General features: G+C 42.2%; 2 protein-coding genes across 7 annotated transcripts; both read right to left on the reverse strand.

Moving 5' to 3' along the window:
* Positions 1–1,254: 1,254 nt before the first annotated feature.
* Positions 1,255–15,262, reverse strand: lhx9 (LIM homeobox 9). 5 transcript variants are annotated; one of them, XM_035175698.1, is made up of 6 exons: positions 15,113–15,262; positions 11,318–11,646; positions 10,200–10,402; positions 8,826–9,181; positions 5,415–5,617; positions 1,255–1,503 (listed from the first exon to the last, which is right to left on the reverse strand). In XM_035175698.1, the coding sequence occupies exons 2-6, from the start codon at positions 11,495–11,497 to the stop codon at positions 1,483–1,485; spliced, it is 963 nt and encodes a 320-aa protein (XP_035031589.1). In that variant the 5' UTR covers positions 11,498–11,646; positions 15,113–15,262; the 3' UTR covers positions 1,255–1,482. The 5 variants fall into 5 exon arrangements, with proteins under 5 accessions (XP_035031589.1, XP_035031588.1, XP_035031587.1 ...); XM_035175697.1 differs by having other exon boundaries at positions 8,826–9,184; XM_035175696.2 differs by lacking the exon at positions 1,255–1,503 and adding an exon at positions 1,510–2,219 and having other exon boundaries at positions 8,826–9,184.
* A 4,376-nt stretch (positions 15,263–19,638) lies between these two features.
* c14h1orf53 (chromosome 14 C1orf53 homolog) lies at positions 19,639–26,118 on the reverse strand. 2 transcript variants are annotated; one of them, XM_035177458.2, is made up of 4 exons: positions 25,949–26,118; positions 25,545–25,843; positions 22,991–23,092; positions 19,639–21,527 (listed from the first exon to the last, which is right to left on the reverse strand). In XM_035177458.2, the coding sequence occupies exons 2-4, from the start codon at positions 25,818–25,820 to the stop codon at positions 21,456–21,458; spliced, it is 450 nt and encodes a 149-aa protein (XP_035033349.1). In that variant the 5' UTR covers positions 25,821–25,843; positions 25,949–26,118; the 3' UTR covers positions 19,639–21,455. The 2 variants fall into 2 exon arrangements, with proteins under 2 accessions (XP_035033349.1, XP_035033351.1); XM_035177460.2 differs by lacking the exon at positions 25,949–26,118 and having other exon boundaries at positions 25,545–25,942.
* Positions 26,119–27,900: the final 1,782 nt, after the last annotated feature.

Genomic DNA, 27,900 nt, shown 5'->3' on the forward strand with positions numbered 1-27,900 from the left:
TTTAGGTGTGGATCCAGATCAGGGATTTTTATCACTCTCTTTAACATTATGAGAAGTCAAGTTTTTTTGTTTTGAACATTTTCACCATTTTCCCATGGAATAATTCATGAATCTTGATGGAAAGAATCAGGTACATTTAGGATCTGATATCTATGAATGTGGGAAATTTCATGCAGCTTGATTGAATTTAAGGAAACTGGAGGTTCTCTACTGAGTACCATTCTAGTTCAGCAATTTTTTGCCCCTTGTATTTTTCCATTCTTCATATAATTTTATATATCTTTGGAAATACCTGGAATAGGGTGAAGCAATCCTGCTGGGAAGAAGATGGTTGATCAGACACACACCCACACACTCACATTCTAATGTTGTGATAGGCTGCATTCCAGTCACCAACAACAACACCAACAGGAAAACCCCTGAAATTCTTGTCAACACGGGGCCGTGATGTTGTCCAGAATTTTTTCATCCCGCAGCTCCAAAGGAGGAAAAAAAGAAGCTGAGCGGCGCTGGCTGTGTTTGTTTGTGTTTCCTCTCCAGCCCTGCTTCCTGTAGCTCTGTGGTGTCAACCCGCCCACCGGCAGACCCAGGGAACGCCAGCCCTGCTGCCACAGCGCGCAGGCACCCCAGCGACTGAGGTTTCTTCTTGGACTGACTGAAGTGTTTGCTGTTTCCCACATTGTTGGAATTCAACACCAGCCTGTTTACTGGTCCCCATGTGGCTTTAGTCTCCACAACACACCCTCTCCTTACATCACACACATAGCATATAAATACTCGGTAATGAGACTGTACGCTGCCAAACTCTGAAGATATGTGTGTTTTGTAGTTTGCATAATAACTTCTTCTCCAACCATTTTACTATACATGTCAGATTTGACTTCAACCATAATGATAAAGTTGTTGTTTTTATTGCAAAAAAAACATTTGTGTGAAAATGTGTGAATTTACCTATAAATCACATTGAGTTTGAAATAGAATTGAAAATGATTGTTGTGTAAAATAAACTGTGACAATGCCACATGTCGTACAATCTATATATAGGAGCAGCAGAGGCCAAGTGTTTAGCAGTGTTATGACATGCTCCCAATATATTTTGCAAAAATCCGTAGAAAGGACAATAATGTTTTACCCTCCATGTTGAGCTGAATGTCGAGAACAAATAAGCTTGAAGCAGCGTCGTCCGTGTCCTTACAATGACATTTGTTTAGTTTCCCACTGTGAGGTGCTGTATGGGCATCAGGGACGTCAATCTTATCATTACCGTGCTTTATTTTTGCAGCTGACAATGACTCATACAGTGAATCAAAGGAAATAATATACATCTCAAGGAAAATGTTAACAAGATGATGAGGCGCATGCAAAATGAGAATCTCTTCTTTATCTGCTTTGTGTTTTTTTCTTCTTCTTCTTCTTCACTTCCTTCCCTCGGTACAGCCAGATGGCAAAGCTCCAGCTCTGCAGTCCCCCTTCATACACTCATCAGATTTGATGGGCATCCTGCTGCCGAGTTTCAAGGAGGCCATGTGTTTATGAAATGACACTCGTGACAAAAGAAAACTTCTATTTAGCAAGCTGATTCTTGGGTGGGGTGCAGCAATGTGTGTGTGTGTGTGTCTGTGTCTGTGTGTCTGTGTTTGTATAGAATAAGTATCATTGGAATATATATATTGTGCTTACATAGGAGCAAGGAAGTGGGGGAAGTGTGTGTGTGTGTGTGTGTGTGTATTTCAGTAACATCCATACCGTCTCCATTTCACACTGTTGTCATGTCGGATGCCATGTTTTGTTTTTTTTGTCACATCCTGTTTCTTTCTTTCTGTTTTCTTTTCTTTCTTTCTTTTTTTTTTACTATGTCACAATACATTTTATTATAATTTTGTGCATTTATAATTCCAATACAGAAAGATGTTCTTCTTTTTTATCACATTGATATCAGATTTTATACATTGTCGGTTCTCCTCCGCTGATGGACTCAAACATTCAGGACAAACCTTTGTACTTTTTCTTTTTTTTAAATCATCTGTTGTACATTTGCAACTGAAACAGGTTTTTATGGTGGTTGTTTATTTGTTCTCAATTTGCTATCATCTTATCCTAATATTGTCTTTGTCTTCAATGGTGATGACTTCCCATCAAAGTTTTCCCCTTCTCTTAATACTTTAGGGAATTTTCAAACGTCGGGATGTATGGCTGTAATGCCCCAAGATTTGTTCTCCCTGAAAGAAATGATAGAGTAAGAATATATTAACTACAGAGCAACCTGGCTTTACTGGGTCTGCATTTACTCTTACTTCATTTTAGGTTTACCAATATGTAATGCATAAATATATATATATATATATCAATATATGCTTTGCAGCATTCCTCGGATTTAAATTTTAAAGCCATGTTCATGCATTAAAAAGCAATTTCATATTTTTGACTGCAGGGTTTAGATGCAAATCCATGGGGCATTACGTTAAAAAACCATAAACATCATAAAATAGGAAATAGAAATTAAAAATGAAGGCAAAAATGAGGACGTTTAACTGGTCATCAATAACTGAATGCTGTCTCATTTGTTGATGTGACAAAACAAAAGGAATCGTTTTCAAGAAGGAACACAAAAAATGGCAAGTGTAATGAAAAATAAAACCCATTTAAAGCAAAGTAGTTTTATTCACACAAATTTAATAAGATATATAACAACCGTTTGGTCCATAAATATTTAAGGGGAAATAGTTTCTATACACCATCTTTATCAAGAAACAGGGAAACATGGACAATCTTGATAGAACACTTACTGTACTCAACTATTAACACGAAGATCAATATATAAGGTTCTTGGATTACCCAACTATATCTGAAAGAGTGCACAAATGCTTTCTATGACATCGCTGCCCCCTTTTTTAAAAACAGGATACACCAAAAAAAAGATCTTCGGAAATAAGATGCAAAACAGTACAAAACTAGTGAGGCGTCAAAAGGATGTGAATCAGTTAACAAAGAACACATATATCCTGAATTTCACAAACTTTCTCCCAAGTTATAGCATAAGGCACATAGTAGAACTGAGTTAGGCGTCTACCTCATCGAGTAGATCTAGAGTTACCACTTTGTTCTACAGAAGAACAAACTGTGACGCGCTCACAATGAAATGCATCAACTCCATTGAAGATTTGCTCTTTCCCTCTTTCTCTCCTTTCGTTTCCCTCCTCTATCTTTCAGCCAGAAGAAACATGTTTTTGGTTTCTGTTCAGTGGCAAGTGTCGTTAAAGAAAGAATAAATATGGCCAAAAGAGAGAACACATGGACGATGATTTCCCACTGGCTGCCTCTCACGACTCCACCTATCTGAGGTCATTTGAATGTTTGTGTCAGCTCGACAAATCTAGTCTGCAACGTCGCACCCCCCTTACTCCTTTTCCCTTTTTTTCAAAAATCACATTGTTACCCTGAGCAACATGATAAAAACAATAATGCACTTTTCACTGGGCAGTATATTGTCACTGTGCAATTGAGTTTAGCTGTGGATCTATGGATATGTTTGCTAGGATTCATCCATTTGACTGCGGTTAATCGATGAGGACAACGAATCTGAAAAAGTGCTCTGTCAAGGAAACAGTCGATTACAACGGTGCCCGTTAACTGCTCTCCGATCTGAATTCCTCCTGCTCGCTTCTAATCACCAAGCTCTTGTGTTGATGTGACTGCGTTACATGTTGAACAGTTACCACTGTACAGACTGTGGGACTAGCTTTTTTGAATTTCTCAAGACATAAAAATGTGTGTGTGTGGTTTTTGGGGCATCTACCTGCCATCTAAGCCGCGATGGTTGGGTGCTTGTAATGTAATTTAGACGTTCTACACGTAGCTCTGTGAAATATCCCAATGTCTGATTCCGTCCAACTCAGTCTCACAGACTGAAACATTCGGAAATAATTAAAGCCTGTTTTCTGGAGTTACCCAATACAGAACATTCTACAAGTTTATTTCCCAAATTATTCCAAACAGAACAAAATCTTTAAATTGGATAGTGCGAACACAGTGCATACATATACAGGGTTCTGAGTGCAGAATATTCATATTATTTACCAATTAACCATAAATTAGAGAGGGCTCATTTGATCATAATTCAATACAAATGTACAAATCAAGTCAAATCAAGTAAAACTACTTTTTTTCCAGACAAGATTCAAGTTTAGTTATTTTTTTTCCAAATAAGCTGTGAAACACACAACAACTTTTCTAATGCCTTCAACTTCAAAATGTCCTGTCCAAGATCGAGATCTGCATCCTGCGAGTCAACTACAGACATGGCTGCCATGCGGTTTCAAATGCTACACATTAAAATGATTTCCTCGTGTTTTAATGTGGTCGCTGCTGTTCTTGTTCCTGTTGTTCTTGTTTGTGTACACAGTACAGCACGTTCTGTGCCAAGGAGCTGTCTCTGGTTCATTTAAAGGTGTCACTTAAAAAAATAAAATGTCAATCGAAGAAGATAAAATAAAATTCCAAAAACAAACCAACAAATAAAAATCAGATAAAATAAAAAATAAAAAAAAATCAATCCGCTAGAGATAGATTGTTAGAAAAGGTTTGTCAAGGTAGTTTGTGAAGGGCTCCCCGAATCATGGCTGTCCAAACTAGAGGTGACGGAGGTCACTACAGTGATAGAGGGGTTTGTCAGGTCTGTTAGTGTGGCCGCGCTGGAGGGGGGGGTCAGGGCCCCACTGTCGGATGAGGGTGCAGGGAGTGAGGTGCCATCAGCCTTATCAACACCTCCATTCTCCTGTCGCAAAACGTTCCTTCTGAATTTGGCTCTTGCGTTTTGGAACCAAACCTGCAAACCAATCCCAGTGTGGCTTTTACTTTTTGTGTTTAAGTAGGATTAATTTTTAAAAAAGAATCATGTGTACATCAAGTTATCACAGCTGTCACTCTATCAAGCTGCTCTGTCCTCACATAGATAAATCTTTATACGGCATTTTGAGCTGAAGGGGCAGATAGCAATGAACCAGTTAGCTCCTGAACAAAGATATTTAATAGCAAATCAAAACAATAATCCTGATCCTTATAAAAAACTTTTATCTGTGATAGTTGAATTACACCTTTTTCTGCTCCTGAGATAAAAAGGACATGTGCACTCTCGTTATTATTAATATTAGCAACAGTCTAACCTATTTTGCGCTTAAGAGCTACTTTTCTCCTTTCTTTCCCAAAAAAAAACATTAAATAATTTACAAAATCTCAGATAAAAACCCCTGGATATACATCTAATGACTAAATGGACCAACCAAACAAACAGAAACGAAAAAAGATGACGTGGATGATCATTTGGGTGTGGGATGAGGGGGACGTGGAGGAGGGGTGGGGTGCAGACACACACATGGGCTGATCAGATCAATAAGAAGAACGGACTCGCTGCTTACCTGGAGAACTCTCTTAGTGAGGCCCGTTTTCTGGGCCAGCTGCTTTAAGTCCTTGGCATCTGGGTTGTGGTTGATGGCAAAGTAGGATTTCATTGTCCGCAGCTGATGGTGTTTGAAGGAGGTCCGCATGCGTTTGGTCTTCTGCGTCGGAGCGTAGGACTGCTGGTCCCGGTCCAGGTGATCGGTGTCATTCTCGTTGCAGCCTGAGAGGTCAGAGAGCAGGACACAGGGACAGATCAGAGACCAGAAGAACTACGCATTCATTTTCATTCTCTAAAAATTCTGTTTCCAAAATTAGTTTTCGTTGTCTGAGGAATTTTCTTGGGACAATTGGTGATGATGAACTTCATATGAAGCAAATCGCTACAGTGAGAATCATGTTTTTGCAATTATTTGCAGTATAGAGACAGAAATCACTCATTATTATGATAAACGTGTTTCATGGTCCAGGTCTGCAGGAGAAAAAACAGGCTTTCACACACTATATGAACTCAAGTAAATACGTATATTTCCATTGACCTAAGCCAACTACTTTATATTATTATGTGTCGTCATCGTAAATAATTGAAGTTTTTATACGTAGTTAGAAAATACAAATCAGAGAAAGTAAATCAACGGACCTGATGAAACTGCAGACATTTAAAACATTGCAAGTTTTGATTATTGTGTTTTTTTCTGTGAGTGCCAGAGAGTTAAGAAAAAATAAAATGAAAATAAAGCAAAGTGATATTTGAACCATACACTGAGACTGGGCTAAATTATTTCTGCTTGTATTTGCTTAGACTAACAGATGAGGCTCATTTGTCAATAGCGTTGCATGTAAAATACTTAAAGATGGTGATGTTCAAAAAAACCCGGCTCCACTAAATTAAACGCGTGCGTGCAAGGTAACGCTGAGGCTGAAAATCTTCATCACAGCATTAAAAAAATCTATGTTAACACTCAGTTATAGAAATGTTTTTTTAAAGGAGATCTGTGCATAATTCTGTTCTGCTGCAACAGACACGATCCCTTTGTCTAATACATTCTTGCATGTGACTGTGGAACATTGACATGATTTCTATATGAAAACATCCAGTGTTTCAGTTTTTTTCCATAGAATTTAGGTTTTACGTTAAAACACATCTCATCACTTATTCCACTGAAGATGCAGAGGAACACGACGCAGCAAAGATTTTAATATAAATCATAAAGTAAGCTGCTGTAATTTTCACGTCTCCCTGCGTGTGTCCAAAATGCTGAGCAGTAGTTTTTCTCTGTGGCTGATAAATGATCAAATGAACGATATCAACACAAGGTGCAGTGCAAACACTTTCCTGTGTATGAATCATTAAGTTAAATCACAAATCAGTTTAAATGAGGAACAGTGGGTTTTATGTGTTTTGGTTTTACTTCCTCTCGTGACACATGTCATGGACATCTCACGTTGTGCAGCTCCAGCCTTCACAGGGCTTGTGTTTGACTTGATGTTACCCACTAGGGGTCTCTATATCCAAACAAGACCCAAGTTTTCAGAGTGGTGTGGAATACTCTGTGGACCCACACCTTTCCCTGGTGGGAACAAACATGAATGTGCTCGCTAAAGCAGAAACAAAACCTCCAACAAAACCTCGTCCCATTTGTCAAGAATGAGATTCTCCTGATCTGCAGAGCCAGATTTTATCCGGAGCAAAAAACAAAAAAAGCTTTAACAGCACAACAAAGGAATAAAAAGGGAAATGTCAAAATGATTCAGTTGTGCCCTCAAGTATTATTTTAAAATTTCCCATTTCATTTTTAGTTAATGGGATATTTAGAATGTTGTTAGGTGGCATTAAATTCAGCATTTATTTAAAAATTAAAAAATGTTACTTCAGAACAAAAAGACAATAACATTATTTTTATATATAATAAAAGAATTCTATTCTATTTAAAAATCCCCATTGAGTCATATAATATTCCCAGTTGGTCTTTCACTGGTCTGACATCATCTCGCTGCATTTGGTCTTTCTCTGCATTTTCTTTTGTTTGACTTTTGTACCTGTTGTGGTTGTGTTACTCATTTTAAAGCTTTGTTTGAGGAATGCGTGTTGCCCCATTAAAAAAACAACCCTGCAGACCCTCGCTGGTTATTTTTCATCGCATGAGAACTTGAGGATTTGCATAATCTCTTAAGAATTGTGTTTATCCGGAAAACAGACCCCAGCCCCTGTCATGCAGCAGCGCGGTGTACAGTGCCGGGTCTGCAGCCCCCGGGCCCCTCTCCCTGCTGCAGGCCCCTCTGCGCGGCGCTGAGAACCGGCCGCTGACCGCCGCACAGGAGGCCTGGGATTCCAACGTCACCTCCAATTAACGGAGAACAATTAACGCGCAGATTACCCTTATTCCTCCCCATTCACCGGGAACACAGGAAACTTGGCAGCACAATGACAAACTTTCCCAAGCGCGCACTAATGCGCAGAAAGCGACAGCAGAATGGGGACGCTGCGGGGGGGGGGCGGGGGGTCGGGATATAACATCCACCGATTCAATAGCAAGTTTTCAGAAGAAACCTACATTCAACAGTAGCTCAGTGTCCGCCGCCCTGACTGTTTTTGTTCCGCCCGCAAAAAGGTCAAGCACGTGCAAAACGTGAGATGATTTCTCTTGACGTTTATTTGGCTGCGAGTTTTTTTTTTCTTTCTTCTCTTTTTCACGCATCAACCCTGCGCCACATTTCACTCCTTCACACCCGCTCCATACATTTAATTTGACCCGAATTAATGGTAATTGAAGAAGTCGATGGCCGAGGTCAGATTTCGATCATTCTCCCGCCCGGTTCGAAGCAGAGAGACGGTGCGTTCAAGGACCACGTACAACAGAGAGCTGCAGATCAATTAGCCCTCGGCCGCGGGCGTTCACCTACATTTGCATCTGCCTACAGGACACGTGGATTCATGTCGTATAACATGGGAGGCGAACCCAAGGCTGGGGAGATATGCGTAAAATATGGGAACACTTTGAAAATATTTTGAATATTGTTTTTAACGATTAAAAAAAGATTACAAAAAATATTTGTATTTATTTATGTGCGATTTTATTATTTATTTTTACGGGCTGCAATTAAATGAATAAATGATGTAGACTAGTTTGGTTTTAGTGTAAGATACATAAACCACAATGTGGCAAAAGGTTCCCAACTGGTCCAAGGACAAATGGGTCTTTAAGTGGATATTTAACCCGAGCTCCTCAAAGAATGGCTCCATGTTTAAATAACATTAGAGTTCATGTTATAGGTCTCACCGTTCTCCAACAGTCAAAGACTAAAGGCTGCTTTTGCACCATAGTAAACAATGAGAATCGTATTCGCCTGTCATGTATGAATTCTATATTTATACATATAACCGATATCCTCTTCCCAGTGCGTGAGGCCCAGCCTGGAGCAGCCCTCACCTGTGTTGTAGCTGGGTATATCTATCCCCATGGCCGGGCTCTTCCTCTTGCGCGGCCTCCCCTTCTGCGCGCTGCCGGTGCCGTTGAAGTAGGGCAGCGTGAGGCCGCCGCCCTTGGCCGCCAGCTCGGCGAAGTTGAGCTGGGGGTGGTAGTCCGGCCCCTGCACCAGGGTCTCGAAGTGCAGGCGGCAGTACACCAGGCTGTCCTTCATGCCGAAGTGGTCGCCCGTGGTCAGCGTCTTGTTGCACGTGGTGCACGTGAAGCAGCTCAGGTGGTACACGGAGTCGCGCGCACGCATCACCATCTCCGAGGCCGAAATCCCGAGGTGGCAGCGCGCGCACCTCTGCACGGAGAACCTTCTGGAACAGACACATCGTCAACACACCGCATACATGGACACCAGGTTACACACACACACACACACACACCAGCACCGGAGCGGGATACACGCACAGGGTCACTATGGCTCATATATGTAAAAACCAACATGGGATCTACACGCGTGTGTTTCCCCCTCAGCAGCCTCCCTGTGTGTGGGTCTGCTCAGCTGTAACAAGCCAACACACTGAGATCACACCCTGAGCTCCAGCAGCCACATCTGGCCTGCAACTGGCTGACGGCTGCCTGCTCCTCGAGCCACACCGGGTTTTAAAATACTATGTGTACAAATACTTTCGCTCATAAATAAGAAGCTTTACAACGCCAGACCTGATACAAAAATAAAACTGCTAACCCGGTGTATTTAACATTAAACACAGGAGGCTACGTGTTATTAGAATGTGAGACAGCTCACAACACATTTAGCCTTTCTCTGTCTTACTGCGTCTGTGCATTATAATGCCACTCTGGACTATGCGTGGATATATAAATATATGGTACTGTATTAAAATATAGGCTAACACGTGACCCAGGAAATATGTTTTTTTCCATTCATGCTGACAAAACAAAAACAGGAGTGTGTAATGTGGGTTGTTCTTTGTTTATGAGAGTGACTCTCAAGTTAATGTGTAGTTTACATAACACACCCAGAGCTGGGAAGTCTAAAGCACAAACATTTAAAATTACAATTTAAGATTATTCCCATTCAACACCAAACCTGGTCAATGCAGACAGTTGTGATTTATTAAAGAATAAACATGAGGCCTGATTGGACCAAAAGTCTGAAACATTCATCCAGACGAACAGTCTCAGCCTGTTGAATCGCTGCTCACAGTGTCTGTAGTTTGGTGTCTTTAAATGTAGTTGAATTTTTACATTAGACCAGGAACACAAATGGATCCATGAGTGCATTGGGTGGGTGATTGTACGCGCGTGCATGTGTGTGCGTGACAGGAACTAAAGTGTAAATAAACGATGAACCTGGATTTTTCTTACCTGTAGTAATCATCTTTGCAGTAGATACTTCCATCCTTTGCAAAACACGTTAGCTCCGACTCCAGCGCCAGTTTACATTCACAGCATTTGAGGCACCGCAGGTGCCACTGTTTGTCCACGGCCAGGAGGTAATATCTGTCCGAGATCTTGCCTCCACAGCCGGCGCACAGAGCAGGCTTCTCCGGGCTCATGGAGGGCATGGTCTGCGGTCAGAGGGAGAGGACATGGTGACTACACTTTACTGCACCGGCTGAAACATGCACAGTATGATATAACACATAATACACAACAATAGCTGGACATTAAGTTAAACTTTATTCTGAACCTCGGTGAGGCCATTGGGGCTTTTTCAACACGATGCTAAACAATTACAAGCTTTGGGCCCAAATGAAGGAATAATGCTGAACAACCGTGTTTCTAAAATCCATGAAATGTCGAGCAGAATTAAAAACATTGGATTTAAGATCACGAGTTTAATCTACTGTTTATTTGTAGCCGTGAACAACAACTTCACTTTAACTGATTTAGGAACTCACATATATTTAATATATTAAACATATTGAAAACAGGTAAAGAATTATTTTCTGTCAAAATCCAAAAGCACAAATTTAACAACAACAATAACACGAATAATAATAATTATCATTACTATTATTCAGACTGTTTTTCTGAAGTTATCTTTATAAAACCAACTGCAACTAAAATGATTTAATTAGCCCACAGAAAACGAGATGTTACAGTTAATTATAATAATGTACAATGTTTAATTTAATAAAAGAAAAAAAAATTCAGTCTTTCAGCTATTTAAACAACTGGATGTTAAGCTGCAGCCAGTTTGCTTTTGGTAATTTATTTTGTGCAGCTAATAAAGTTTTCAACAATTTCAACAATCCATGAGGAAGTGAAAAGTAGTTTTAACAAATTTATTTGGACTAAAATACATTTTAAATTGAATTTGTCCACAAAGAAGTGGCTGAGATCCTCCTCTCCAGTCTCCTACTTACCCCCAAAACAACTACAACACGTTTTCCTGCGCGTTATCGGTGCCACAGTCGCCGTTTACGCAGCAGCGAGGGTAGAAAAAGGAGTTTTAACACGGGTCGACCCCCGGCTCTTACCGACTCTCTCCCGTTCAGCTGCATGCCCTTCGCCAGGCGCGACTCCGTTTTCGACCTCCTCTCCATCTCCTCCATGATCCCTTGGATGTGATCCCCGGAGATCCCGTGGAAAAGCATGGCTCCCGGTCCTGGACGCAACTTGCAACTGCCTGCCTCTGTCTTGCAGCCCACAACTTCCATATACTGTACCGCAGCGCTGCGCCCCGCGCCCCTCAGCGCATCCACCGTGGGCTCTGAGGCTCAGAGAGAAGCGCAGGGAACCGGAGCAGCAGCCACACAGCCCCAGAGACTCAGGCTCAGATCACCTCCTCGCCACAGTGCAAAGGCAACTGGAAGAAAAGGAGGAAGGAAAAAAAAAAAAGCTACAGCATGGGTGGGACAGGAGGAGGAGGAGGAGGAGTGGTGGTGTGTGGTGCACCAGCTTTCTCTCCTGCTTCCCGTCAAATGTCTCTCCTCCAGAAAGAAAGACAGGAACAACAACAATAATAAAAAAAAAGAAAAAAAAGATTGTATAGTCCAACTGATGCGACAGAGCGGTGTGGAAGTGGTGTTGGTGGTGGGGAGGGAGGAGGGGAGGGGAGGGGGTGCAGTATGAACACTCTCCCAAAATAATGACACACAGTTATTGTTGTTTCTCTCTCTCTTTCTCTCTCTCTCTCTCTCTCTCTCCCGGTTCTCCCGGTTCTCCCAGTCAGGGGCTCCTCGGTGCTTGGAGGTCAGGTTGGGACTGACTGGATTTCAGCACCGTGTCCTATTTGTGAAGGAGCAGAGCCTGCCCAGTCTGAATAATTTGGTAGGAGGAGTTCCCTCTCTCTCCCTCTCTCTCTCTCTCTCTCTCTCTCTCACACACACACACACACACACACACACACACACACACACACACACTCCCCCTCTCTCTCCCTCCCTCACACACTCTCTCTCTCTCTCTCTCCCTCTCCACTGATTTTCTATTCACCAACAAAGAGCTGTCACTCTCTCCCTCAAAAACCTCCCGATGCTGGCTGCACGCTGCTGCGAAGGACCACCACTTTATGGTACTGACTTTTTCATTTATTTTTATTCCCACATTTAGAGGCGAGGACGCTGCGGTGTGAACAACCGATGCATACAACAACAAAAAAAAAAGATAATAATAATTAACTGAAATAAACTTTGAATAATTTAAACGCATATTTTTCATCCATTTTACACATCTTAAATAAATATATGAATCTTAAATACAATTTTAAGTCTTTAGTTGTAATTACAGGACGTTTAATTTCAGGAGAGTTTATTAACTTTAATTACAAGTTTTACTGTGAAATTACATTAATATTTAGGGATTTAATTGGTTGTGAATTTGATTTTAGTCTGTGTGTGTGTGTGTGTGTGTGTGTGTTAAATTTAATTTTTGATCAAAGCTAATAAAATTTAAAAAACTGCTCAGTGTCAAACTCCTTCAAAATAAGGAAATCTTGACATTTTTAATTTATTTTCCCCACTTATACCAAAGCTCATATTTTGATGTATTGACAACAGATTTAATTTGATAAGGCGACAAACCACTCCCTCTTTTATAGTCTACATTTACAGGCTGGTCTTTTCAGTGCAAAATCAATTTTTATCTCCATCAAACGAGCACCATAGATTTTTACCGAGCATCATTAACACGGTCCCTGCAGGGTCTCTTGAATTAGACCTTAAAATCTGGTTTACTGGTTCTGATCATGAACAGAAACAGGACCATATATTTTTGGTGTTTTCTTATGGACCCTGCAGCATGGGGAAAAAGAACACCTCCATCCTATTTCCACGTGATTCTTTACCATAATATAATATAATCTACACTGTGCGTGAGGCTGTGAAGCTACAATAAAAGATCTGCGTCCGTTTTAAAGGGTGTGAAAACTCTGTAACACAAAGTAGATACACATATATATATCTGCAGACCGATGAGTTTAAGGTCCGACTCACTGCAGGACGAGTAATGGTGACAACAAACCAAGAAAGAAAAAAGAAAAGCCAGCTCGAGGTATTTTGACAAACACAACTCAGGCCTTTACAGCTGATATCCGGATAACGAGCTCTGCATGCTCCCTGCAATATTATATATACATATATATATATAAAAAATACTAATATATATATTTTGCATTAAAACAATATATAAATATATATATATATATATATATAAAATGTCTGAATCTGTGACTCTTTGGTCCCATTAATAGATTTACTGGGGGGAGGGAGGTGGTGGTGGTGGGAGGTGTTTGCAGGTGTGGATGCTTCATTACTTCATCTCGAGACGTGTTACATTATCTCGTGTGTGTCTCAGCCCCCTCCCCACCACCACCGACATCACCCACCACCATGAAGTTGTGTTGGCTTTAATTGGAGGCCCCCTGATAACGCAGCCAGAGGACTTTAAGGCTCGGGGCCCCTCCTGGACGAGCTGGACCTGCAGCTGTTCATGTGCGCTCTGTCAGTGTCTCTGCAGCAGTGCTGGTGGTGGTGGTGGGTTTGAAAAGAGAGTGGGGGGGGGACACGAGGATCTGATTTCACCTGGACAAAGACACCCTGAGAGGAGGCATCAGCTCAGCCCTGCGTGATATTTAATCTCACCGCAGGTTTCTATATACCCTGGAAATTAAATAAAGGCGATTTATGATTAGAATATAACTTATTCCCATTTGTGCAGGCTCCCGTTTAATTTTATATTTAAAGATGGAGACATGTATGTGGATAGAGAGGAGTGTTGTGACCCGTTGCCTGCAGCAGTGACATTTCATTTGACTGAAGTGGGTGTAACATTGTGTCAGTGAGGGGCTGAGGGAATCAGGTCTTTTGTGTTGTCGTTTTGTTGTGTTACGTTTTCCCCCTTTTTTCCCCTTGTAATTGGGATATTACCTGGAAATAAATAAATACACACTAATGACGTGTTTGTTTGTATTATTTTAAAGCATCACATTAAACTGCATATGTTTTAAAAACTAAAGCTCATGCAAGAATTTTTCTGTTAAAACTAAAGGGGCAATATTTTGGCTTGAATTGGAAATGAACCCTGCCAATTAAATAATCTAGTTCTATGCTTCCCATCACGTTTCATTAGTGGCTTCAGATAAAGTGGAGGTAAATGAATCAGGGCGATGGTGTGTCATTTTTCGTTTAGCTCCAGAGAATGATTTGCCCTAATTTAAGGTGCATGATCTTGTAAAAGCAAATTAAAGCTTTAAAAACACGAAACAATCCGAATTAATGAGTGCTTTTTTAAAAATGTTTTTTCATATTTAAACCTGGCTCGCAAAAAAGAGAAAACCAAAATAAAAACAATGACAAATGTGGTGTTTAAAAAGGGCGATGATGTCTCAGGGCCAGAGTTTTGTCACATAAATAAAAAGAATAAAATCTCCTATCTCAGTTATTAATACGAATTAAATGACTGAGTGTGTATTTGAAGAAAAGCGTCTTTTTTTGGGGCTGCATTTGGATTTGATACCAAACTCCAGAATAACAAATTAAATAATTTAAGATCGCATTCATTCATTGCTGAAAATACTTATTTACAATATTCGGTGTATAAATAAATAAGTGAACTGAATGAGGGGTGGGTTCTACCTTCCACCACATCCACGTCTATCCCGGAGACGAGCCTCTCTCGCCCATGCCACTGGATTCATCAGGCATCAGATCAGTCGCACATTACTTCACACGCTCTCCTCTGTCGTTTCTCTCCTGTCTTTTTTTTAAAGTTATAACCTCTCCCCTGTATTTTTAATTTCCCAGTCCGACACGTGCATATAGAAGAGGTCTTACCTGGGGCTTTGCGGAGTGAGATCCAGATCCCTGTGCAGCGCGCAGGCGGAGGCGCTCCGGACTGTGCGCGCAGTGCGCAGAGCTGGAGACGGAGGAGACGCTACCGGTAGATGGGGGCTGTTCCTCGTTTCTGAGCCTGCACCTCCAGCTCATGCGTCAATTAAAACACAAGACATTTAAATATTCCTCTCCCATATGCAGGCGGCCCTCAGCGCACCACACAACACACGCACACACACACACACACACATGGAAAACGGGGAGATGAGCCACTGGCCTACTCAGCATGTAGGTTATAATGTGTGATGCACACTCGTGAATTAAAGAGGGTTAATCTGCGAGAGCTGGAGTCAGTGGTCGCCAAATGGTAAACAACCATCATCACAGAGATTTGAAACAAGATTCAAGGATTTTTTTTCCACTTGTCTTACAACTAATGTATGAATTCAGCCCCCAAAGTTTTATTTTGGCCCTGAAGCACGAATAGAAAGCATATTGAAATGAAAACGAATAGTAGATTAGCTCTTAAAATGATAATCACATAATGTGCGGGTCCAAACTGAACGAGACTCACGTCAAATGGTCACAAGTCTGATTCCAGTGGCTGCAGAGCAGAGGTCTGTGGGAGGGAGTGATTGGAAAGGTCTGTACAGTCAAACTAGATCAATCAATCTGACGGAGACGTGGAGCACAACGACACGTGCCTGTGGAAATGAAAGGGTACTGAATAATTACATCAAATCGAAATCAGATTAGAAATAAAAAATAGATTTTAATTTCTGAATTTTAGGAGAAAATACAATCCAAAGAGTGATTGGCAGATATTTACTTTTTGTTTTATCGCAAACGAATGATTAATTTAAGTCATCAATTCACAGGTTAGGATGTATAACATGTGTTTTTTTCACTGGGTGTGCACTGAATACAGAATATTTAAATAACTGAATCACTGGGTTCACATTTCGTTTCCCCTGAACTGTGACGTATGTTTCTCCGTTTAGCTCACCTGGAGCAGAGGCGACAAACCCCATATACATTCAGTGTATAAATAAACAGTCACAGTCAATAAAGCCAGGAAGCATTTTACACCCATTTGGCCTCATGTTGCAAAAAGAATGAGTAAATAAATAATAATAATGTCAATATTTTACTAAATATTAATATAGCTCATGTTTTGAAGATGGTTTGAGTGTTGCTGTGACAAAATGACCAATATCAATATTTTTCATGGTAATGTGATGGTAATGTTGCTCTAATTTCATTGTGCATCGCTGGATCACTGTTCACCCGAGAGGCTGAGCATAATAACAGGCCATTAAATAATAATAGAATTAATAACCCAATGTAAGACAGTTTAAAGGGCATGTTCTGGATTGTGTATTTACTGTTAACATGACAAAGGGAGGTCATCCACCAGGCAGGATGTCCCAAACCACATTCACACTGGCCACATGGAGGACAACACACTGACGTATGGACTGGTTTCCATTGACAAGTGAATACTGAGTGAGTGAGCGCTGGGACTGGGAGCAAAGGGTGGCAATTAATTACACCTCTGTACTGCTTGCATAAATGATCATGTGCCATACTGCTAATAGTCATTTTGCTTTGCTCCTTCCGCCTGGGTTGACATCACAATGTATCTCATCAATAATGCAGCGGCACTGAGATCCATTTCACTGTGTACTATGACGCGTACTGTGCACACAGCGTTCTCCAAGCATGATACCCAGCTCTGCAGCGTGCTTGGTTCAACAGTGAAGCCGCAGATGCAGCACCAACCAGGATGCCTGCCTCCCTGCCTCCCTCCCTGCCTCCCTCCCTGCCTCCCTGACTGCCTGGCTCCCTGGCTGCATGGCTCCTCTCTGCTGTAGGGCACGGCGGTTAGATTACCACACATCCAGGGTTCATCTGGAGTTATCATTTCTGGGTCACCTCAAGTGACACTCGAGTCTCACAGAGGGAACACTCAGTAGCTCCCGAAGCAGGGCCAGAGAGAGGAGCGGAGGAGAGGTGGAGGCGACGAGGCAAGGAGTCCAAGGGAGGTGAAGGAGGAGGAGGAGGTGGGAAGGCGATCCCAGGATCCACTGTGGCTCAGGGAACCACAGGCTAAACACTGACAGAGTGAAGGAGAGGAGTGGGAAGGGAGAGGGGGTTTGAGGAAGAGGAGGAACAGAGGGAGGAGTGCAGCTCTGGAAAGCTGTATGCCAGTCACATGAGTCTGGGTGGGTGGGTGGGTGGTGAGAGGAGGGTGAGACATCCTGGAAATATTTACAAACACACCATGGACATGGCGTCACAGTTATTGGCAGAAAGGAAATATTAAAATATTAAGATAGAATATAGCCACAGTGATGTTGCTTTTATTATTTCTGATGCCTAGAATTCAAATGTTTAACAGGGGTTTAGAAAAATAATGATAGACGAAGCTATAAATAGATTTCGTCGGTCGCCATGTATGCTGTTTTCCATCCTTATTTTCTCTCTCCCTCACTTTTTCCCCTCTCCTCCTCCAAACTCCCCGCTCCTTCCACACTTTCTCTTTTCCGTCTCATCCAACCAGCGCTCCCCTCCCCCTCCCTCTACCCCTCTCTATGCCGCCCCCCCACCCCCACTACCCTACCTCTCTACATCCCCCCCTCCTTCGATCTCCTCCCTGCTCTGCTCTGCTGGAGCTCAAATCACAACCCCGGTCCCTGGCAGATGGAGGATAGGAGAGAGAAGCTCTTAACTAGCCAGCCTGAGCCTCTGCTCTCTGCACACCAACTGCTGCCTGCCTCCCCTCCCTGCCTCCAGAACAGCTCCGACTGCACACCGCCACCTCTCACACACACACACACACACACACACACACACACACACACACACACACACACACACACACACACACACACACACACACACACACACACACACACACACACACACACACACACACACACACACACACACACCCTCTCATCTCCTCTGGGGACAGAGTATCCTCCTGAGGAATGGTGCACGTATTAGTCCATATCTGGCCACACTAGAAAGGACATGGAAACATAATAGATGGATGTTCTTTATCGCTGTATAACCTTATGGGGTAAAAGCAGCTTTTTGGGAGGAGACACACCGGTTTATGTGATGCTTGTTGTTATCTTGTCAAACGGGCTCCTGCTTTCGACTGCAAGACAGAGTCAGAGGGGAACATCATGATAAATAGGTTGGACTTTAGATGGTAAAAAAAACAAAACAATGGCATCACTTGTCTTCTAAACGTGGACAAGAAATCACAGATAGGATTACATCAGCGAGGGACCTGGACGGAAGTAAACAGGCCAAAGTTCTCTGCAGGCACTTCTAGGTTCCCCGTGACTGCCCCCGACGCTTCTTTCATCTGGGCTCATCTGGCAGCCACGACTTGGCCTGGCATGAGCCTGACCACCAGTTGCGGTCAGAGGGAGAAGCCGCTCCTCTGTGCTATTTGCAGCCCTGTCTGTCCAAAGGCATCTGACGCGCTGACTGTCACTCAGTGGCCATGTGTGTGTGTTTTTGTTTTTTTTATCACTAATTCAACCACAGGGATCTGGTTGTCCATATGACCACTGTGGGGGCTGCTGCCCCGAGGCGAGCTGACATTGTCTGTGTAGAGCGACCAGACGTTGATGTTGGTGCTGCTCAAATTCTGCTTGAATATCAACACGCACGTGCACGCAGCACCACATGCATGCACACACACAATCATACAAAGCAGTGCCCGGCCAATTGCTGAGACTGATGTTCCTTTCAGCCATCATACGGCTGACACTCAAGTTGTTTTTTTTCTTCCCTCCACCAACACTGTGTCAGTTCCTGGCTGGTCTGGCCAACAGTGATGGAGACACTGTAACTGACTGTGGTTGGGGCCATTGGCCGCGGGGCTTCTGTGCCTGTTTGAGATGGAAGGGGGGTTGGTGAGGGAGGAGGAGGGGGAGGGTGAGGGGGCTGCTCGGCCTGTTAACTGGTTGTGACTAGAGCCTGTCTGGTCACAGTTCCAAACTGGACAGCTCTCTCTTTCTCTGCGGCTAGTGCCACCGTCCTGTGGAAAGGCACACGGTCTATAGCTGCCACTCTGCTCCAGCGCAGCATATGCTCGAGCTGAAGGTCAGAGATGTTCAGTCCAAAATGCCTGAAATAAACACCTCACGTCTGGTTGGCGGTTGTAACTTGGGAGGCACATCTGCGCTGTGGGAATACCACTGGCTGTGCACTGGCTGTGTGTTACTGCATGTGTGTGTATATTTGCTTACACTGATAAGTAAAACTTAATTTTTTCTTATTTCATATAATTCTACTGGTACTGCATAAAACAGACAAAATCAACAAATGAATGAATTGATGAACTAGGTAGAATACATCTTTTTAAAATAAATTTGATAAACTTGTCAACTAAAAACAAAATTAGCAATAATTAGGTGTTATAAATAAATAAAACAGGGGTTCAAGTTAAATGCTTTCTTGCCAATAATGAATCAACCCATTTAAAGAAACACAATTCAAGAAAATGCTTGATTAAAAAAAACAAAATGTTTTATTTATCATGTTTAACCAGTCAGGTCATAGATGTTTCAAGTAAATTTCACCATAAATCTGTCGAAGTCATCACTGTGCTGTTTGTGTCTAAGTCACCAACTGCTCGGCTACAACATGAAAAAAAAAAACATTTCAAATTGTGCCATCACTGGATTGGGGAGACGTGGAGGGATGAGGCAGACATGAAAGTTGGCCTATTTCATGGTCAGGCTGCGGGACCGCCGAGGCCCTGAATGGCAATGCATCTACTTTAATGTGACAGACAAGTCCCTAGGCAAAACCCGCAGAGCCGCGGCAGGCAAGCAGGCCCAGGTACTTGATGAGTGTGACACCTTCACCATCCCGCTGTAGAAATGTTGCTGCCGCACGCTCCGCTGCCTCGGTTTAGAATAACACCAAATAAATTCGCCTCTCATCCCGCCTGACGACGCGTCCCCAAGAACCTGTCCTCCCCAGCACTGTTGGGATCATGAATCTCCTTGTAGCCGCTCACAGGGCTTTGCTCCGATCACTAAGCACTTGCCTTTGGGACCCACCTGCCGAGGAAAATTGTGGTCGCGCCAGTAGGCGGCTGCAACAGAATTCCGCGGCAGACACATCCTCTCATCCCGACGCGGTTTGCCCAATCAGGCGGAGACGGGCGAGTGTGTGTGGCAGGTTAAGAGCCAGCGCCTGAAGGCATCGCGCTGCCTTCCCACATGCACTCACAAATCAAGTGGCACATCTCCCCTCAACATCTCTTGCACGCACAGGTAGCACAGAATGAGTGCTTGACCCCACCTTGTACCATTACTGTGGGCTACAAAGTGCGGTGCTTAGTGCAACCTTTATTCTATATTGGCCTATTAGGAGCCACAGGGTATTCTGATGGAGTAAGCCTTCCTATGCATGTGTGCGTCTAAGCATGCTCCTGAACATGAGCTGATCTAGCACAGTGCTGGGATAACAGGGCCCAGGAGTTCATTAGGCTGCAGCTCAGGAGAGCAGCTGCGGGGAGCTGCGCTGTAGCCAAGTGTTGCCAGGAGGCTGAGCTGCGAGTCCGGTGGGGAGGGCTGCTGTTGATGTCCATGGCATGTTTGTTAACAGCCTGATTCCATCAAGTGGTGTAAAAGCAGCGCAGCCAAGTGTGAGGGCTGACCCTTGGCCCCTGCCTATTTTTAACAACACAGTATTTCAGTCAAAGGTAGACAGTTCAGTCGAGCACTTGTGGAGTGAGAATGATGCAAATATTCATGTGGTTGTACATTTGGGAGGAAAAATAACAAGAGATGCAAAGCAAAAGAGCACAAGACTCCGTCTGACTATCTACAGATACTTTTGCTTATATGCCCTTTATCTTGAGGGCGAAGATCTAAAATGCTCTTTCAGTTTTCATCTCCATACTCCCACAACCCTGGTAAATGTATCAGACGAGAGAGAACACCACAGAATATTCAAGACTCTTAAGTAGAAACAAAAAAATTAATCTCGTGGCACAACGCTGGACATCCGAGTAGCACCGTTAAAAAGAATAACAAAACAGAGACGTGATAAAAGGCTATTTTACATGAGGTTCTATGGAAAGAATTTTCCCTCCTCCATCCTCATCTTGTGAGAATGAAAATAATCCTAAGAATAGTTGTGATTCATAGGAGGTAAGTATTGCACAGACACTACCCATATTTCATCATTTAGTACACTGATAAAAAATGACTCAAGTAGTCAAAATAACGACAGGCAGAAGACAAGCAACATGCGCTCCATTCTAAACAGGCTCTTACATTTTACTTTTGGCACCAGTGTGTTAGGCCTATACATAAAATAAAGAATTAAACTGTTTCTTCATTGCAGGGTCCTTCACGTTGACTTGGTCATACGGACACTAGAGGAGAATAAAAAAAGATAATGGTGTTAAATGGCGACGTGTGGAACAGATATTTAGTGAACAAGATAGTAACATGTGCAGAGAACATATAAGAGAAGAGCAAAGTGAGAAACAGAGGGGAACAGGATGAGGAGGAACCGAATCAGGACTGAACCACACTGAGACTGGGGGAGATTGGATGGTGCAAGGCAGGACAGAATATGAGACGAGACGGGATGGGACTAGACGTGGACTCGACAGACCAGAACATGTCGCCCCGGGATATGAAAACAAGAGTGTGATCATGAAAACCATCCTGCACCCCCCCTGTGTTTAAACAAAAGGTGTGAAAACTGAAAACAATTCCTGGTAACTTGTGAAAGGTCAGAAGCATCTTACAAAGTCCAAACACCAACAGAATCAACTGTGAACTGTGTCTTTCATTTCCACCACTCGTGAAGTGTATATGTTCTAGACCTGCCTGTTTGGAATGGGCTGTTTGCTCGGCCTGTGGTGATGCTGGTTGCAGCTTTCTTTCTGAAACTGTAAGAGTGACCTGCTGTAATCGAACCGCCGTGGCAGGTAAAGACCGGCTGCAGGACTCAGTCCACAGAACCCTGAGTCTGCACCACAACTGCTGCACAAAGAGCTGCTCACCTGTTTATTCAGCCACCACTCGTCACCTCTTTACACGAAACACATGTGGAGTGTGAAGCCGTTGAGATGAACAGTTCTCGAGATATGAGGCAACAGAGAGACATTGCTGGAGTTATTAAATAGATGTTGATCATTTATGTTGTAGTCATCTCCTGCCTCTGTTGCGATGTTCGGACTTTATTGCTGATTTTTGTCTTTTCTAGTTGTGCTGCTTTAATAAACCCACAGCCTCCAATACAGGAAGGTTAATTTACCAGAAATTCACAAGACCTACATGAAGTGATGACACTGCTCACATTCAAGAATCAACACTAAGATCTGGAGCTAAACTATACGTTCACTTTCTTACACTAACTTCCACTGATCAACATGTGTCATATAGATGCAGCAAGGTGGAAGCTCGGAGTATTAAATGAACCTGAGGGTACTTGGACATAATAAAGTTAGGGAAGTTAAAAGATTAGGGAAGTTAAAAGATTTTTTATTTTATTATTTAAGTGTTTGTGTTGTTTTTTTTAAACAAAAACCTAACAGTGAAAATGTTCAAGTTAAATAAATAATTTCATCATCCTCGTCAGCACCATAGACAGCTGAACTAAGGATGCCCTGAACTGCTGTACACATACTACTTGTTTTAACACGACGGAATCAGGAGTTTAACACTGAAGATAAATGATAGTATGGAAACAGACCCCAGGACAGAAAAGGACCGAACAGGATGGAACGGGCAGAACACAACTATACAACTGATGAACACAATAGAGCGCAGAGAAAAACAGGGCTGAGGAGGAAGATGCAATTTGCTCAGAACACAAAGAGCTCACATGTCTGCACGCGCTGCCACAGCATTTTCCTCTCTGAAGGTGGGCATACTCCGTGAACACCTTGTACCCACTGGAAGGGTCGACATACAGCTGCTTCTTTGCCTGAATATAATGAAGATATTATTATATGATTAGTATGACATACAAACACATATGGGGAAGTGTGACCCCTGCATACTTAACCCTATACATTACATATACACAAAGGCATGCTCAAGCGCATGGAGACAGATTGCTTTGGGTCGACTCGAAGACAATGGATGACCTCTATGCACAGAAACAGATGTAAGACAGTCTAATTCTTATGATGTTACTAATTAGTTAGTGCGGTCCTTTTGTGTGCATTTCACAGTGCACAAGATGAGGTTTGTTTTCATTCACCGCAGATTTGCAGGACGCCGTAACGAAACGTATTCCAGACACAATGGGCTCTTTTATTTGTTGTATTTGGACCGAGCGTTTGTCTCGCACAGCCACACAAACACCTTCTGCGAGTGGAAAACACTGAACTCCTCTGCCATCCCTTAGGAAGTTAGAAAATGTCAGCTCTCAGTCTGTTTCAAACTGAGAGCCCACTAGTTGGTGAGCTTTGACAGGCTACAAAGGGAAAAAGGCCCCAGGCATTTTGGTGACACAGCCTGTCATTTCACATGGCATTGCAGGGCCACATAGTGAAGCTGGCACGGCTATGGCCCCCTCTGTATTGTGCTTTTCCCACCCCGGCTCTACCACTCTCCTCAGGTCGTAGCCAACTTGCTTCAGCTTCACCCACAGTCAGAAGCACAGTATTTACAGCAAATAAGCCCAAAGGCGTAAAGACGACACCCGTACACTGCGGCCATCAGCGCAGAGCTCACTGGCCCTGATAAAGAGCCGGGAGGATTTGGTGAATATGATGGATCTGATGAAAACAATGATCATTGCTTTTATGACATGTGCTGGGTATAAAACATGTGAGATGGTATGCTTCTAAAGAAAACAGTAACAAAACTGCTGGGACTGGAATCGTCTTGAAATATCTCCAGGCTACTGTTTGAAAGGGTTTTACATCACATGCGGTGAATCCAGCCACGATCTCTTTGTTAAATGGTTCAGAAAATAATAAATATTACAGCTGGGGAGAGAAGACGAGTGAAATCTGATACCAAAACAAAGAAGTCTATTCTGCAGCACTATACCCACGAGTTGTAATTGAAATGACAACCTCTCATTTTGCCGGGGACCCATGGGGGATCGCTGCCCTGGAGACAGATGGGCTCTAGAGAAGCACCACAGCGAGCATATCATTACGGCTGGTACAGTATCAGATTATATAAACAATGTTGGTATTGGTCCAAAACCATTTGCATCTCATGATATCAGGCTTCTTGTGCAACTGACAGCAGGTCTCATGCTATTACATGTTAAATATGGTGTTTTTAAAAGGCACTTAAAGGAGGCATGTCTTACACAATTATCCTGCTTTGTACGATGATCCTCAAAAAAACAATTGGTCAATATTTTTGGGGAAAATACTGAATATTGGTTTTAGCTAAAAAATCATTTACCCTTACAACACATTTTGAAGAACAGTTTCAGCTTGTGTAGTTAGTTGTGTTTGTTTCATTGCAGCTCAGCAGTTTTGCCATAATATTATTCACCAATGACTAAATTCATCAGTATCATTTTTACCTCAAACAAGGAGAATATGTTTTCACCACTATTTCGTCTGTCAGCAAAATTACTCAAAAAACGTCTGAACAGATTTCCATGAAACTTGGATGGAACTTGGGGAAAGACAGAACCCGGTACATTTTGGGGAAGATCTGGACAAATGGACAGATCCAGAAATGTTATTATCACTTTTTTTTTAACATTGCGAGCTTGGGTATTTTTGGATATTTTCATCATAGACTGTATATAAAGATGGATCATCTCCCAAAAAGTCTCTTAAAATATGCATATTATAGCTCATAACCAATAAGTAAACTATAAACAACACAAAGACGCTCAACATAGACTTAACATAAAAATGCTGCTTGTGTGTCAATAGACTATTATTAATTTTCCAGGTTTAGAATCAGGACTGGGCAATAAACTGATATCAAAAAAATTTTTAATAAAAGTAAAATCATTAAAAGCAATATGAAAAAGGTGATACACAGTGAGGAGGTATAAACACAAAATATCTCTGATTTGTAAAATGTGTCCTTCACTCAGGGGCAAAATTCTGCCTTTAAAACTAACAGATATTATATTGGCTGGAAAGAAAAATAAAAGTATAGAGTATAATAATAAATAGCACTCTGACACGAGTAGTTTTACTTTCTATGTATGAAGGCACTTTGCTGTTAATACACAAGGCTCATAGTGTTGTACTTTTACCTGGGTCATATTGTGAATGATAGACTTTAGTTGTATTTCTAGTGTAAAGGAACATATCTGAATACCTTGTGCACTGCAGGTTTATTACACAATAAACAGTAGAAAAGCTCCAACCACGTGTCTCTCATTCATCACAGATAATCGAGTAGATGACTGAGCCCCAGATGAAGGTGGAGCTGATGCTTCTCACCTCACACGCCTCTCTATGGGTCCTGTGGATGTCCATCTCTTCCTGGGAGAACCTCCCCTGGTTCTCCTCTCCCCCCGCCCTGCTGCTGCTGCTGCCTGTCCCCGGCTCTGACCGCCTCCCGTCGGCATCGACCCGGGACACGCAGCCGCTTCTCCTCGGTGGCCCCGAGCTTTCCTCGGAGAGGTTCGGCATAGACATCGTTACGAGTCGTTTATTGAAGCGGAGGAGGATCAGTCCGCAGACGAAGGCTTTACTCGGGTAGTTCTGGGGAAACATGCTCCTGGAGCTGGAGGTGGTCACTGGAGAGAAACACGGAGAAACTCCTCACGCAGGGTCACGTGTCGCAGGGAAACACAAACCAGCTCTTTATTCAATAACGTGTTATGTGTGTGTAGCATGTTTACCTCCATGTTTACCTCCATGCCTCCAGTTTCTACTTCCTCGTCACATTGGTGACATGTGACCGTCTCATCCACAGGTCCACACAGCGCCCCTGCTGGCCACAACCAGCAGCTACTGAAACACTGCTGAAGGGAAGATGTCTACATTTTACTGAAAAAACTTAAAGGTTCAGTGTGTAGAATTTAGTGGTGAAGTTTCATGTTGCAGCTGAATACCCCTCACCGCACCCCCCCTTCCAAACATGAAAGAGAACCAGTGGAAACCTTCAGTTATCCTAAAAACTCAAAGGGTGTTTAGTTTGTCCAGTTTGGACGACTGTAAAAAACATGGCGGCCTCCGTAGAGAGGACCTGCTCCAGATGTAAATATAAAGTATTTAAATATAAAAGACCCATTCTAAGGGAAAAGAAAACCACAATTTGTGCAATGTAGATAACACATTCGTGAAAACATCACTAGGATTATTTGATTTTCAATTTCTGCCAATAGTTTCCTTTCACCTAAATCTTACACTGGACCTTTAAGAAAACTGATTTATCGTAGATAGATCACTGAGCAACTTCCTCAACCACAAGTGCTGCCGCTGTAACACACACACACACAAACATTTGTTTTCTTTTTCTATGTTATGTGCATTTGGCCCGACCCCTTCTTTGACTGACAACACAGCCCTAATTCACACATACGTCTTCCTCTGGTATTACATATACAAAACATGTGGAAAAGAGACGAGACACACACAAAAAAGACAAAAGAATTAAATGTTTTAAATTGAACTTACACTTATGTTTGTATATATATAAATTCACCAAAGTCTGTTGAGATTTCTCAATATTCTAAAAGCTCCTCACTGGTGATTGATGATAAACGATGTGTTTTATTGACTTTATTCTTTTAAACTGATTGAAAGTTACAGGACTTGATTCTTGGAAGTGAATATGCGACTATCAGTCAGTTACATCTCACAGGAAATCACACTCACTCACTGACGTTACACAGAGCAAGATATCTGTCTATCATCTATCTAAGAAAACATAATGCATAAAGTATAGGTGAAGATATGGTTTAATTGAAATTACTATCTACCAAAAGAGAGTGTTGTGTAGAATAATATAACATTTTGTGGACTACATTATAGGTGCAAGGTGGTGAAGCAGCTAAACCTCCACTATCCCTACTGTACAACTTATGTCTCCTTGACTGCCATGGAGTGCAAACAAAGACTTCTTATAATATAAGTAATGTGGGGACTTGGAGTAAGCACTGCAAGGTTGATGAGTGGACATTAATGAGTCCCTCCAAGGTTATCCACCGCTGTAAGCCACCTCCGATGATGTGTCTACTCCAGAACTCTGGGTAATGAAACCTGACAAGTGTCTTTTGACTGACATTGTGAGGTCAATTTACCATCAGACAAATTACACATCACTTGTAAAAAAAATATGCAGACCTACTATGGGAAGCATAGAGGACATAGAAATGTGGTAGATGTACGTAATGCTTTTAGTTTAGTTTAGTTAAAATTTGCACAACAGTGGTGATATATTATATTGAATATATAGAAAAGACACTGCAGCAAAGGAAGAAGCCTACATGGATTATTCAAATAAGTCTTATTTTTTATTAATAGTACATTTTTAAGCTTTCTGCATCTGATGTATTTTCAATCCAGCTGCTCATACTGATAAATATTGATAAAACAGAGGTTTTATTAACGATATTGCCATAGACTCCAGTATACAATGCAATAATTTGTAATAACTCTGCTGCATTAAGTTTAGGGTTTTCTTTTCTGGGCCTGATAAAACCAATGAGACTTAATTTTCCTTTTTTTTTATTATCAGTTTCTCATCAGTGAATATAATCTGGGACTGTCTTGAAATATGAATCCTCACTGGTTTGCAGTACCCAATGCTTTATGAATGCGAATGCTTTGCATGTGTCATATTGTCTTT

This window comes from Hippoglossus stenolepis, chromosome 14, assembly GCF_022539355.2.
Source record: "Hippoglossus stenolepis isolate QCI-W04-F060 chromosome 14, HSTE1.2, whole genome shotgun sequence".
Classification (NCBI taxonomy): Eukaryota; Metazoa; Chordata; class Actinopteri; order Pleuronectiformes; family Pleuronectidae; genus Hippoglossus; species Hippoglossus stenolepis.